A 16130-nucleotide genomic window follows, 5' to 3' on the forward strand; every position below is an offset into this window, starting at 1 on the left:
TGTTAGGATAAGTACCTTTATAATTAAACCGCAATCTTCCTAGTCCATCCAGCACAACGACTTTTCTCCCGCCATAATCAACGATACATATATCTCTATTTCTATTCTCTGCAAGATGGAGTGCAGCCCTAATATTAATGGAAAATAAAGCTTCCCCTTTGTTGTCGTATTGAATAGTTTGAATTTCTTCCTCATCTGCGTACTTGACGACTCTGCTTTGATCCGTCCTCAATGAACGCATGCTTATCATCATATCACCATTCATTGTGCAACACACACCAACTGCACACCATGCGTTAAGTTCTATTAATGTTTGAATTCTATTATTTTTTAATGTGTACACTTTCGTTTTTGGGAAGACATGTGCAAATATAGATTCTTTTTTTACATTGCTTGCCAGTACTAAAAGACTGTGCTAATTTTATGTAGAACAGTCCCAATTCTGTTGATTCTCTGGACTAGACGATTACTTCCGCTAAGCCATATCTCTGATCCGATGCAATGCAAATTTTCAAGCTTGGAGAAGTTTCCAAAATCGGCATACGGACTTTGAATACTATGAACAGATACATTGTGCATGAAACAAAAAATTGTCAGAAGTGCATCTACACCAACAAATCCAGGTTGAAACGTTGGACAGTTACTTTTTGGCTCTGGAACTGAACGGAAGTTTTGGTTCTTTGTCTCATATCCCAAAAGTGCCGTGGCATCACTGGAACAGAGGACGTTGTTGTTTTTTTCAATCAGTTCATAAAGCTTTTCTTTAGTGTCGGCTATCAAGGCTAAGAAGTCGTTATTTATCAGCTCTCTTTCTTGTTTCTTTTTGTTAATTTCAACAACCGATTTATTTCCTATTTCGCGCACAACCATGCTTAATTTTTCTTCTTCATCTCTTATTACATCTATAAATGTATCAAACTTGGCAACTGATGACGCCTCATCGATATTGTTGTACATTAGGATTATGATATCACGAAGTTCTGCAGTATCATCAAAAATTTGCTGCCTACGATTCTTCAGGACTTCATCAAGACTCAAAAAAGAGTGATGCCTGTGCTTACCTGTAACGCAATCTACGCATATAGGGATCTGACAATCATCGCAGAAAAACTCACATCGTTTTACATGATGAACCGTGCATTCTAGAGACTTCGGCACCTTTCTTCTAGATTCAAACTCAACCACTTCGTGTTTTCTTGAATTGTCAGCCATATGCACAGGGATGCACTTAGCACAAAGGTCGAACTTACACAAATTGAAGTGAAATTGAACAGGCATGGGACATAAACGACACCGAACGATATCCTGTCCTTAGAATAAAGCCATGTTCTTTTTTCTGAAATTACAAGATCCTAAAATTCAAAAGCAAAACTGAAGACAAATTGAATAATATTTTATCAGATTGAGGAGAGAACTAGAATTTTGATAACCGACAAAAATAGAGCCAGAAATAGGGTCCATGTGATTTAGATTTGGACAAAGTAGACACAAAACATAAGGATGTCCAGCAAACCTAGGTCGAAGAAGCCGAAAAGTACAGGGGCCAGACACTAATCTTTCATTTTATTTTCAACTTTTAAAGTCCTTTTTTAAACTTTGAATTAAAAATGAAAATCTATGCCGTTATACGAATTCATTTTACATTTAAATATATTATTACTTAAGGAAGGATTCTTCCCTAATCTCTGAGTAGATGAATTATTCAAAGTAAATTTGTGTGTTTGTCATATATTTAGGTGTAAGAGATTTAAAAGACCATATGAAAATATCTTCTTTTCTGCCTCTCAAAATTATTATAGAACATTGGTTTTAGTTAAAATTTTTATGCAATCAAAGATTAGACAAAATTTTCAAATGTAAGACAAATTAATAACAAGAAAACATTGATGTTAACATCAATTGTCGCCCGGGAAATATATAAAGTAAACTATGAAAATGAGTCTTGATCAACAAACCGCTTCGATATATGTTAAAAGACATGCATCTTATTAATGGAGACGATAGTTGCAAATATTTTTAAAAACTTGTAGTCGGATAAAAATCAATCAAAAACGATGCCATTTTAAACTTGATCAATCCCTCAAGTAAATGTTGGCTGCATAAAATATAAAATGAAGTTAGACACATGCATCATTTATATTTAAAAATGTATTTATTTTCAGTTTTAGAATATAAAAACCGAACTGTGCAGAGAACGTTTTTATACAAGCAGTAAAATTTGATGTTCTAAAAAAAGGGACCTGTCGTTGTTACGATACTAAATGATAAGTAACTTTATATATTAAATATGAAAAACATATATATTTTTACCGATTCACTTTATGAAAGTAAATATATTACTTATATTATATATCTCGTAATTTATACACGGAAAGAACATTCTGATTAACAATCTTTTCAATGTTTAGAAAACCTTTAATTCTATATAGCTACTCCCACCCCAATCCCCATACACCAACACTTAAGAACAGATGATACAAACAATTTTTTTCTTTGAAAAAGATTAAATATCAAGTCACAAGTTTAGAAAAGTGGATGTTTCTTAGATTTTGTTCTCCTAAGAACTGGAATATGAAAAACACTTGGTAATAAGTAATATTTCAATGAAATAACAAATATAGACAAATCACATTCAGTAAAGGTTTACAGGTGAAAACAAATTTCAGAATATGTTATCTTGGTGCTTAAATTGCAATATAAACTGAAGAAAAATATACCAAGCCAGGTGAATTTTATTAGGAAAAGCTAAATTGTAAAAATCAGCCTATGTGATATTGCTAATTTTTTTTCATTTTGTTCCTCCTCTTAAAATTCACCTGGCTTGGTATATTTTTCTAAGGTTTATACTACACTTTTAGCACCAAGGTAACATATTCTGAAATTTGTTTTCACCTGTAAACCTTTACTGAATGTGATTTGTTTATTTTTTTTTTCATTGAAATAGTACTAATATTTTCCTAGTCTATTTCATTTTCTAATTCTTAGGAGAAAATATTCTAAGAATTATCCACATTTCTTAACTTGTGACATGATGTTATATTTTTTTCAAAAAAAAAATTGTTTGCATCATCTGTCTTTGAACTTATATGTATAGAGCAGCCCGGTCCTCCGGGCTGCAATAGGGGACTTAATTTCAAAATATATCAAATAAATTAGATTTTCACACATACTAGAACTATGTTGGCTATTAAATGCTTCCAATATAAGTACAGATTTGAGCCAAAAATCTGTAAAATATGATATTTCTCACTTAGTAAACGATCAAAAGTTTTAGTTTTTGTATCATTTTGTACCTTTATGTGACAACTTTCCTATATGTGAAAATGAGAAAAAGTTAAATATATGAAGCATATGAAAATAACTTATATATCCTAAAAATTTAAGAAAAGTAGATAAAATTGATTAGTAATATCCGTTTTATTTAAATTATTAATATCATGTTGGTAACATCATCTTAAACCATTAAATCTTTTGAATTACAAGTAATGATCCCATGATTTGAAAAAGTAAATTTTTATTCTTAATGTCTAGCAAAAAGGCTATGACCTTGACCTGACCTTGCTTCTAATATTAAACGGTCAAATTTAATACCATCACTTAGTGATATTGTCCTCTTGATTCTGTGAAAATTTCATTAACTTTTAAATATAAAAAAATGTGAGAAGAATCCTACCTTAATATGTTATTTTAATGATTTTTTATACAAGTTTGCTCTTTTCACCTGTTCTTAGTAACAACCAAAGAAAGCATTCTATTGTTTAACGTAAAAAATGATCTTTATAAAAAATTATATAAAGGTGTTTGCAATAAACTATTTAATTTTTGGAATAAAGCACCGATTTCCGTCAATATTTTTTCATCTTTTTTATCAAGCAATATGTGCCCGAAATAACACGCCATACAAATAACTCAGATTTTGGTAACGTACCACGAATCAATGAGACGCTTGATTTTTCTACAGTGGTGTAAACACCACATATTTTAGGGTGAGTTTTGACACAGATAAGTGAAGTACACCATTTTTTTTTTTTTTACTAAAGAAGAGATTAGGCCGTATTATTATTAAATCATAATAAAAGTAAGCTGAAAGTTTTGTTAATCGATTTTATTTGATTACGAATCGGTAAGTAATATGAATCCTTGATGATTTTTTTTAAATATGTTACCTTAAGATATTAGGGAAAAAATTCATACTTACTTGTTTGGGTCTTGAAAGGAAAATTATTAAGGTCTTCCGTCTTCACGGAAGACCTTCTAGTGATTCTACTGTTTCTTCTTCTTCTTATTATTATTATTTTTTCCCCAAAATTTTGTGCAGGCGATTTCTCGAAAACTGTTCAGTGGTTTTCAATGAAACTTTCAGGAATTATGCGTCATTATATGAAGTTGTGGCATGACAAGGAAAATTTGGAATACTCACCTTCGGTTCCAAGATATTGACAGTTTTCTGATTTTAAAACGGATTTTTGTTCCCCCTTTGTTTTCAAAAATGGATTAAGATATTAACTGGAGACTTATTAGAGATGATAGATGATCACTTCTAGATTTGTGGAATTACCTCTTTGTGCGTCGTTTCTACTTCCGGTTGCTATCGGAAGCGAAATTAAAAAGTCCGTATTTTCTAACTTTTTTGTTTTTCAATATTTTTCATTTATTTTTGGAATGCTAATAGAAACCTTTCTTTTAATGCTCACTGTATCATTTGTTTGAATATTGATAAATCCAAACTCTAGATATTAACATTTAAAAATCTGAAGCGGGTCCAAAATGGCGGCTGTCTCTGTCATTTCCGACATTTCGCAGTTCAGGGTTTACGAAGTCAGCCGAGCGTTTGCTTGAATGAAAGTAATATAGGATAAATGAAGTGTAAAGGAATACTTGGATTCTCACGTCGTTGTTACGTTATAATTCTGTGTCAAACTATGATTTAATCCTTGGTCGTCTGAAACGTCTTCTATAATTGGTTTTGGCTGGTTCTCAAAGTAGAAAAAGAAAAGACTAAATGTGCAAATGAAATGCGATACCTAGTAATAGTTTTTAAGAAACAATATGGATGTACATAGTAAGTATTAAACGTAACCACTGTTTTGCACATGCGGACTTGTGTCATATTCAAACTATAGAAAAGAAAAAAAAATATAAGAAAATCATTTTTCAAAATATCGTTGAATGGAGTTCATATTAACATTCTTGTCTCAAAGATCTGATTTAAATTATTGAACATAAATGTTATCTGATTCCCTGACTGTAGTAGGCATGCTTTTATCAATATGTTCTTAGTGGGGATGAACAGGAAATTAAAAATAAAAGGGTAAAAAGTTTACCAGATTCACTGATTTAGTATTATTTATCTATATACGATATGGAATGTGTAAATATGCTAAATATACTTTCTTAATCTTGAAATTTAAGCTATAAGAACGTTCTTGTTTCATTTCCATCGACGCTATCGCACCTATTTAATGGAACATTCCAAAGAAAAAGCGCGAAGATTTACTCGTGGTGTTTGACACAAAATTATTAATAGTGACCTGCCTTTCATTGTTCGAAAACTCATGTACTGTTGCAGAAGTATATACAAGTACATTTAGAGCTTTGGTTCTTATAGAGTAATAGTAAGCGGTTTGGATTTTCATGCTAACGACCCGGGTTCAATGCCCTTTGTTTTCATAACAAGTTTTATCACTTTTTTCAGCTCAATTTTGCGGGGTTTTTTTCAGAATCGGGCGGAAGACCTCTCGTTGCTCGCAACGAGTTTCTTTTCTAGTTATATCTCTTATTGGGATTTGTCTTCGCAAGTCGGATGGCTGTAAAGGCAAAGTTTAAGTCCGCGATTTCCTTTTATACTTGAATGATAAGGAAAATTTAAAAGGTTATCATCGATTTCTCGGAAAAAAAGGTTTACCACTTAGGTATGAAGTTAAAACATGTGCAATTTTTATTGAAACCTTGTTTGTTTAAAGGATTTATATCACAGGTAGAGATTTATCTGTTCTTCCCATTGTTTACATAAAACAGATTCCAAGAAAATTGATTATTGTGAAAAATTTATGTTTAGAATTCCTCGTATTCCTGAGATTGATCACTTTATATATGAAAAATTAGTAATCTAAAAGTTATAATAATTTTAACATGGGTTTTCATAATGCATGTTGATACTAGTATTTCCTTCTGTGATTTTAACGTTTTATATCTGCAGCTAGTCCTAAAATCAGCTATATTGAATTTTCTTTATCATTGTTTGAACATGTTCAATAGTCACCTACTTGTATCCTGGTAAAATATTCTTTACTTATATGGATTGGCTAGTACGTTTTAACCGTAACAAATACTGTGATTGTGCTATTCAGAATAAATAGGAAAATCGGTAATAGAGATATCGTATTTTTAATACATGTCATTGTTATTCAACCAGTATATTAAATTATTCATTTTTACGACGTTAGCTTCACCTCTCAAACATATGTAAAGATCCATCAAAGTTCCCCCATTGCTTAGTGTTAATTACTTGTTTTTGAAAAACCGTAAGGACAACAGACATGAAATTATAATTATTGTATTACAATCCAGAAATGTTTTTAAAATTTGAATTGGGTATCTAATTGACAGACCAGTATAGTTTATATATAAAAGTAAAAATAAGTTAAGGTTTAAAAGAGACAGAAGCGAGTGTTAAAGACTCAAAGCACAGTGTTAGATGCAGGCATCTATTCGTTATTTGAAATTAAACCACTTCAAAATATTGTCATATAAAAATATTGTGTTAGAATTAGATTCATTGATAATTGTTAAACACAAAGAAAAGAAACTTAACCTCCCACAAATATTTCTGCTTTTACAGTGTGCTTCATACATTTTCCTAGTGTAGAAGTAAGATGTCAACTTTAAAAGTCAGAGCACCTTGCAAAAGTCTATTACGGACACAATAGGTGTTTATAGGAATTCATACCTATGATTCGTTCTATGTCCGTATTCAAAGTGCATTCTGTCGCTCGGGGTTCTACATGTTTGTGACTCTTTCTCGTCACTTTGAGATTTCACCGAGTTCTTGTAGCTCTTAGTGTCATAATACTGCATGCACTTCAAAGTTTTGTTTTCTTTATGTATTTGGCATACTTATCATATCTGCATACTTATTATTAAGTATAAAATCAAATCTCCTTTGCCAACAACGAAGCATTCCCTTCCTCTGACTTAGTTTCCTTTGCTGGTGTCACCTTCCTCTACTTGACATGCAGGTATTTTGCTTTTTTCTTTTTAACCCACGATTTTCTTTTAACTGTGGTTTCGTTCAGCTTTGTTCTAACGAAAGGATAATTTTTTGCTTTCAACATTTTTTTTTTCGAGAATGCTTTTCCTTATAGCTCATTTGTGTTAAAATAAAATAAATTATCTGAGGATTGAGTGTTTCCATAAAGAGAAAACGTTAAATTAGTTTGAGAACTAATAATATGATACGTACTACCGAAAATGTTTTTTCCTTAACTGCATCACTTTGCTGGAATATACCAGTATTTGATCAAATCCAATACTTTATACACGATTCCCATTTTTTTTTTTTTGTTATCTAGCCTATATTTTTCAGATGAGTGCTAGGTTTAAAGATTTTTTAGCAGGTCCATTCCCAGATAATTTTAGCAGGACTTGGATAAAAATCGCTTGAATGATACATCTAGTGATGGATACTACATGACTTGCTTCGGATGCTGGATTTGACCAACATTTTCCAAATGATTGACCAAGTTAAAGTTTTTGGAGCACATCCATTCCCTTCCTGGACTAAACTTGCAGGGATGATGCATCATAACATAATATGATACGTACTACCGAAAATGTTTTTTCCTTAAGTACAGCTATTTGTAAGAACCAGGCAGGGGGTGATTCATCACCACTTCAGATTTTTACAATATGTTGCTTCATGGACCAAGGGAACATCATTGGACAGCATAATTTTTTTGGCCAGCCTTTGTTGCCATGGAAACAATGCACCATGTAAATGCACATGGCAACCAAGCAAAAAATTAAAATAATATGTGAATTTAGCTATTATTGAACACAGGAACAGAGCTTTTTTGATGATAGTACCATGAATAAATCTTTTTTTCCTGAAAAGTACATACAAAATGATAAATGATAACCATAAGGATAAAATTATATAGGATTTATTAAAGGTGCTGAATTTCAAATTAACATAGGTCATTTCATAAAATTCACTTTTCACAATATTTCTTCAAATCCAACATATTTTAGAAGCATATTAAGAAAAAGGCCCGCATGTTAAAGAAATCTGATAACATGGGATAGAAAGAGCACATTCTTAATTTAAATAAAATTAAATAAAACCCATGGGTTTTTTAAAAATATTCTGTTACCATGGAAACGAAATGTCACAAAATTTCATTTTTCACAATAATAACCGTTTTTAGGAGCATAGTAAGAAAAAATCCCACATGTTAAAGAAATCTGATAATGTGGAATAGAAAGAGCACTTTCTTAATTTCAATAAAATTAAATAAAACCCATGGGTTTTTAAATAATGTTCTGTTACCATGGCAACAAAATGTCACAAAAATTCATTTTTCACAATAATAACCATTTTTAAGAGCATAGTTAAAAAAATCCCACATGTTAAAGAAAACTGAAAGCATGGGATAGAAAGACCACAATCCTAATTCTAATAAAACAAAACAAAACCCATTGGTTTTTCAAAAACCATGGCAACAGAATATCACAAAAATTCATTTTTCAAGAAAATACCAAAATATATCATTTTCAGAGTATGTTGTGGAAAAAATACGACAAGCACAAAAAAATTGATAATATAAGATAAAAAATGTTCTCCTAAACCTTGCAAATGTTAAATAAAACCAGTGGATTTCTCATAATTTTTTGTAACCATGGTAACAAATTATTCTGGAAATGCTTTTTTAAATAAATTGACTTTACAAAATCTCCATAAAATGAGTAACTAACATACATGTATTATTTTCACAGTTTATTGTAAATGCATGAAAATATATTTTTTTTAAAATATGCTATTGTGATTTGTATCTGGTTACCATGACAACATCTCCAAAAATATTGTATTTGCATATACAATTTGGTCAATGTGATTAGCTTGTATGAAGAAAACTGTATGAGTGGCCTTCAGCTAAAATACTGAAAGACACAACATTTTTTTTTTACCTAACTTCTTTAAAACAAATATTTGGTTTCTGTGGTAACTGTGATTAACCATTTATGAGACATTATCTAAATATTTTAATTGTATTTTTAAAGCAATTTTTGAAAATCATCTGTAAATGTACTTTTTGCTGAAATACATAGTTTACAGTAACGAAATCTTGAAAAAATGTCAATATAACATTATAAAGTGTATCAAATGTCAAAAAAGCCATGTTCTTGACTAGATAGGCAAACTAAAATTATGAATTTTATGTTGAAGGGGTGTAATATTAAATATTCTTGGGTGTATCCTGGTCTTGGTTTCAATAAAACCCCTTTTACATTTGGAGGAACTTAATAATCAATATCCTTTGTTTCTGGTCTGGATTTCTTTCAAAAAGTTTTAAACTGACAGTGTCTTTATTAGATTTTTTGGCCATCATTTAGAAATGTGCCGTTGAGATTATCTGTATCAACTGTACAGGTACATCTATGTGTCCTGGCTGCTATATAGGTGCTCCAGCTAGATTCCTCTGACATAATGCATGTGGTTCATTCATCAATCTGGAAAAAATATAATTCAAAATTTGAACTTTGTAAATGAAAATAGGCATTCTGTAAAGCAATTTTTTCTTGTTGCTGTTGAAGGAGGAGAGTAGCTAAGGTTCGTTTTCTCTATGATCATGATCACAAATACAAGAAGGCCATGGTCCATAACACTCACCAGAGTAACTGATTATCACCCCTTGTAAGGGGTCTTAGCCCTGCCAAGTTTTGTAGAAATTGGCCCTGTGGTTCTTGAGAAAAACCTCAGCTCTACAATTCTTCTCTAAATTTTCAAGTGATGTAACCCATTCTTCAACCCTCACCCCATCCTTGCCTCAAGTAGTTAGCTGTTATTTGATTCTGAATATTAGTATGACTATTACAGCCTTGCTCATCTGAAAAGGGTTTTTTTTTCAACAACAAAAATTCTGTTTAGATATGCTGCATTTTATAAATTTTAATTTCTAACTTTCTACTGATTTTAGTTTCCAATATTCAAAGAAACATTTGTATGGATTGAACAAAACAATAAAGATGACATACAATAATACATCTTTTACTCCTATTTGGCTTCCACATACATGTAACTGCAGTAAAACTTGTTTAGTACAAACACGGACATTGTGAACTCAAAGAAGTCTTCTTGGATCCCCAACTATATAAATATTACAAAATTACAAATATGGATATAACGAATTAAATAGCGAAGTACTTTTACAGGTCTTAGTTTGTTATAACCAAGTTGTACTGTACATATATGTGTAGAAAAATGATTTAACAAGAGAACCAGGGCCATATCACTCACCTGGCTTGGATAAAAATCAAAAATCAGCTTTGTATTGAAAAGCTTAAAAGCATATGTGGTCCTGACCTCTCCCTGTAAGGGAGAGAGAGAGAGAGAGAGAGAGAGAGAGAGAGGTATAATTGAACATGACTGGAGGATGCTTACAGGGACACTAAGGATGCTTACAGGGTTTTTCCATACAAGTTTGAACACTTTAATTGTAGCCCCACCCTATACCGGGGGGGGGGGGGGGGGTGGTCATGATTTGAACAAATCTACACTACAACAAAATGCTTCCATAACTTAAAGGCTTTTCTGTTCTTTGGAAGAATATTTTTAAAGGATTTTTTCTCTATATTCTTAGTTAAACTTTGATTGGCCTTTGTGGTCCCACCCTATCCCCGGGGTCATGATTTGATCAAACTTGAATCTACGCCATCTGAAAATGCTTTTATATAAATGTTACCAATCAAGACTTGATGTATCCGAGAAGAAGATTTTAAAATTTTTTTTTGATGTATTCCTATGTCAAACTCTGATCATCCGTTGTGGCCCCGTCCTACATATGGGGTTCATGATCTGAAAAATTTGAATCTACACTACCCGACAATGGTTCCAATTAAGTTTCATATTTCCTGGGCCATTGGTTCTTGAGAAGATATCAAATTCTCTTCCCTTGAAGAATGACAATGACAGACAAAAGACAAAATTTGATTAGAAAAGATCACTTGAGCCTTCAACTCAGGTGAGCTAAAAAATTCAGAGAATCAGATCAGAAGAAATATATACCTGTTTCAAGTATCTGAATGGTAGTGTTCACTATAATTCAGCCCTTAGTCAGAAGGCCCTTGATTAATGTTCTTAATGATAATTAAAGAAACTGCAAGTTGTCAACACAAAATACCGAATTATCTAATGATACATAAATAATATAAAGTATATATAACATTAACATAAGTTAAATTGATAATCGTTTCTTGGTGACGGTTGTCCTCAATTTTTAAGTTTACATTACCTCAGCTGTGCAGGTGTTGTCAAAGGGAATTTTGAAATTCAGAACAAGGCTCAGATTGCATCTGAAATGATAACAAATCATGAAATTCATCATATGACAAGAGAATGCATACATTTATATAACAATTTAGCTTTTGAATTATTGATAATTAATATTTATTTACCCCCCTCCCCATGTACTAGTGATATCATCAAGAATTCATACTATTAGTTATAAATTGAAAAAGAGTTCTAGTTTTGTAGGATCAATTTTATTTTTTAAGTTTTAAACCTAAATTGGATGAAAACATTGGCAGAAACCCATGCATATTGTATGTGCTCTCATATTTATACATCTCTCCCTTTCTATGTGTATATAATATATTTGCTTGTAGGAATATTTGGGAAGCCCCCCTCCCCCATTCGGATAGGGTTTTATGGCTTTAACACACACACACACCCCGTTTCAACTGATAAAACCATAACAGTATTTTATTGGTTGTTTTGCTTGTCAATTAAATTTTGTAGGACTCCCCACCCTTATATATAATTCAAATAAAAGGAAATACATTTGAAGAATATCATACACATATAAGTTTGGAAATATAAAGTTTGAAAGGGCACAATTTTACATTTTGATTAAATGAATAAGAAAAATAGTAATTATGGTTTTGCCATAACATCCGAGTTTTTTCAGGGCTTAATTAAATATTCACTATTTTAAGAAGGACCCATTGGCCATTCCGAAAACAGTGTTTGAAATAACAGTGCGCCTGACCGCCCTAGACACACAAATTTTGCTGTGGGCTTACCAATTTGCACATATTGAAGCCCAGCTGGACTTGTTCAAAGTTTTCATTAATTAAAATTTAATAATTTGATTAATCGCTTCCAAATCAACTAATGGTATCATGAGCAGTACAGGATCTGTGATTTAAAGGGGGGGGGGGGGCTTGGATAACTTTGTTCAGACAAGGGGTCTTGATAGTGATGTTCCAAAGTACAGTCATATGTTTAGTCATACCAGAGTTGAATGAAGGGGGCCCAGAAGTGCCGGAGATTTTGTGTGTTTAAGAGTAAAGTTAGGCAAAAAATAGTGGTATTGCACGATAGTAAGGCATTATTAATATATTTTCCTACAGCAAAACATGGAAACTATTATATTCATATGGGAGGCCGGGGGGGGGGGGGGGTCATTTGCTCATTGCTCACTGTACCTCAAGTTTCAAAAATAAATTTTACAAAAGACAATTATTTTCTCAGCTAGGCTGGTATATTTTTAGCAGGACTGATAACTTTTACTAGCAGTCAGCCTGTATGTTTGCTATTATTTTTTTTCTTGACTTTCCCCTTTTTTAATTTGAAAAAAAAGTCAATATTGTCTTTGTTTCAGTTTAGACATTTGTATGTGTTATGCATTAAATACCTGATCTAAACATGCTAAATATGACATCCATAGAGGCGCCGAGACATATAAAAAAAATCATGCTCCAATGCTCCATCCAATCTCTGCTGTGGCTTTCACTGCTTCTTGCTATGGCTTCATGTATGCTGAGGTCGAGGATTTCTTCCAGTCGACTGTGTATATTGCAGTACAAAGGGAGTATCGACGGAAAGGAGAGATACTCCTCATACTCTAATCCCCAGCAGCGAGCTACTGTTCAAATTCCATTACAAAATTAAATGTTTTTCCCCAAAATTAACTGAATTTAAGTAGTTTTGATGTTATTGTTAAACAAGTTAGCCTTTTTCAAAACACTCAAAACTCTTAGCATGTTTAGGAAATAAAATTTTGTTTTTGTCAGATAAAATTAAGCAAATTACAGGCAGTTATTTTTTTTTATCCTAAGATTACATTTTTCTTATGAAAATTTTAGGCTTACATGCCCCTTTGATGTATGAAATTCGGCAAAACTTCCAAAATGAAGATGAAATCACACACATTTCTTAATCCTCCCCTTCTAAACTGAAGAGTTAAATACACTCTTTCCAACTCCTTTTACTAAAGTGTGCCAAGGGAGATAACTAGAATTTCATGTTTTTACATAATTCAAAATCACAATATCTATTCGTAATTAAAATAACCCATGGGTTTTTTAATTGTTTTTTACTCTTTGATACTAGATGTTCAATATTTTATAATTCACATTTAAGGAGAGTGCGGGCCTTAATAAAAAATCACCTGCACGTACAGACACCTTTCAATGGATATTGTTGACTCTTTCTGTATATATTGAATTCATTTTTTAATCAACTATGCATGAAATCCATTTATAACTGTGATCATGCCTTTAGTTTGATGTGTCTTAATGTAAATATGATTTTTGAAAAGTATATCACTAACATGAATCACTTACTTTCATTTCTGCCTGGTCCTTATAGCTGTACTTAACTGCATCACTTTGCTGGAATACACCAGTATTTGATCAAATCCAATAATTTATACACGATTCCCATTTTTTTTTGTTATCTAGCCTATACTTTTCAGATGAGTGCTAGGTTTAAAGATTTTTTAGCAGGTCCATTCCCAGATAATTTTAGCAGGACTTGGATAAAAATCGCTTGAATGATACATCTAGTGATGGATACTACATGACTTGCTTCGGATGCTGGATTTGACCAACATTTTCCAGATGATTGACCAAGTTAAAGTTTTTGGAGCACATCCATTCCCTTCCTGGACTAAACTTGCAGGGATGATGCATCTAGGGATGGACAATTGCAGACTTGTTTGGATGTAAGAAAATTCATTTTCTTGTTGAGTAAACAGGTTAAACCTGTCGAGATTGCATGGACTCTTGATCCCCCAATTTTATTTGAAGATGACCGTTATGATTATACAGAAGTCTAAAGATCTGAGAACACTATATTGAAGTGTTTATTCGAATACTGGATAGCTTTAGTTTAATAAATGTATGTATATATATATATATATACATACATATATATTTAAATATATATTTTGCAATCTAAAGCTTTGAAATGTTTTAAACTTTAAAGAGATAACTCTATCAGTTTACATTTTTTTTTCTTCATTTATTTATCATATAGTTAAACAAGCATTAGGTACAGTCTTAATTTCTTAAATGGTAAAAAAAAGATTTCAGCTTTAAGCATGTCAAGCTTTTGTAAGAAGTAATGTTGTCCATGAAAATCAAGATCTTCGATGAAAATATCGGTGGCTTATCATAATACAAAGAGAATGAACAAAATGGGTTAGTTTATTTTCAACTGGAGTCTTTGCCTTGCTTAAAATTACTGTGGAATCATCATTGTTCGTGGGGGACTAATGTTCGTGGATTTCGAGGGTCACCCTTACCACCGAATTTCCATCCCCACGAACGTTTATTTTGTAAACATATTGATCCACTGAATCTACCATATAAACGAGTAACCCACGAAATTACGTCCCCACAAACAAGTAAAATTTTGCTTGCCCACGAACATTGACCCCCGCGAATTAAAATGATTCCACAGTAATAGATGAATGGATTGAACATAGGAAGCAGTGAAATTGGCTATATATATTAAAAAAACAATAAACATTTTGTAATTTAAAGTGTTACTAGCCATTACATGTAGTTTTAAATTTGTCAGTGTTTTTTATAACCATATGCCACACTAGCTGCAGCAATAGAAAATATAATTATTTGATCAGCATATTTATTATATTTTATGAAGATTTTATTCCAGGTAGTTAAAAGCTTACAGACTGCTGAGTCCACAATAGAGACTTTGAACCAACAGCTTGCTGAGATGGGGTTATCAGACAGTCTCAACAGAGTAATAAACTCAGTGATTTGGTAATTATTTTACTTCTGTTAAAATTCATCTCATCCTATGATCTTTGCTTAGGGAGACAACTCAGATACAATTGAAAATTTAATAATTTGATCTGCATATTTATCATAATTTATTATGATACATCATTCAAGCAGTTAAAAGCCTGCAGACCTGAGTATATATTAGAGACTTTGGTCCAGCATCTTGCTGAGATGGGTGCATTAGACAGTCTCAACAGAGCTAGAGTTGAACATACGCAAGTTTTGTCAGGAGTCCAACAAAAACATGACAAGGAGGTCAAAGTTCTCAAAGAAAAGATTGAAGATCTGACTAATAGCTGATGAAATGATTCTATCTTACCAGGTAACTGTGTAAACATTCCAACCTCTCCTTCTCAATTTCCTTCTTTTACATTTTTATACCCCTCGCAAACGAAGTTTCATAATTCGTGTCCGGTCCATATCTTTCTTTTGATAAACTTAGTAGGTTCTCATTTCACACAAAGATTGCCAATGACCCAAGGATGTGTCATGACCTTGAACCAAGGTCATTTGGGGAAGTTCAAGGTCACTGGAAGAAAAATCTCATAATTTATGTCCGTTCCATATCTTTCTTATGGATAAAATTTGGTAGGTTCTCATTTCACACAAAGATTGCCCATGACCCAAGGGTGTGTCATGATCTTGTCCCAAGGTCATTTGGGGAAGTTCAAGGTCATTGGAAGAAAAATTTCATAATTCGTGTCCGGTCCATATCTTTCTTATGGATAAACTTGGTAGGTTCTCATTTCACTCAAAGATTGCCCATGACCCAAGGGTGTGTCATGGCTTTAACCCAAGGTTATTTGGGGAAGTTCAAG

The 16130-nt window shown here is 32.2% G+C and overlaps 1 protein-coding gene across 1 annotated transcript; it reads right to left on the reverse strand.

Moving 5' to 3' along the window:
* Positions 1-402: 402 nt before the first annotated feature.
* On the reverse strand, positions 403-1212 carry LOC134251864 (E3 ubiquitin-protein ligase TRIM71-like). The gene has a single exon (XM_062734288.1). The coding sequence runs from the start codon at positions 1210-1212 to the stop codon at positions 403-405; it is 810 nt and encodes a 269-aa protein (XP_062590272.1).
* Positions 1213-16130: the final 14918 nt, after the last annotated feature.

Source organism: Saccostrea cucullata, unplaced genomic scaffold, assembly GCF_032062105.1.
Source record: "Saccostrea cucullata isolate Sc308-1 unplaced genomic scaffold, CSIRO_AGI_Scuc_v1 ctg1625, whole genome shotgun sequence".
Taxonomy (NCBI): domain Eukaryota; kingdom Metazoa; phylum Mollusca; class Bivalvia; order Ostreida; family Ostreidae; genus Saccostrea; species Saccostrea cuccullata.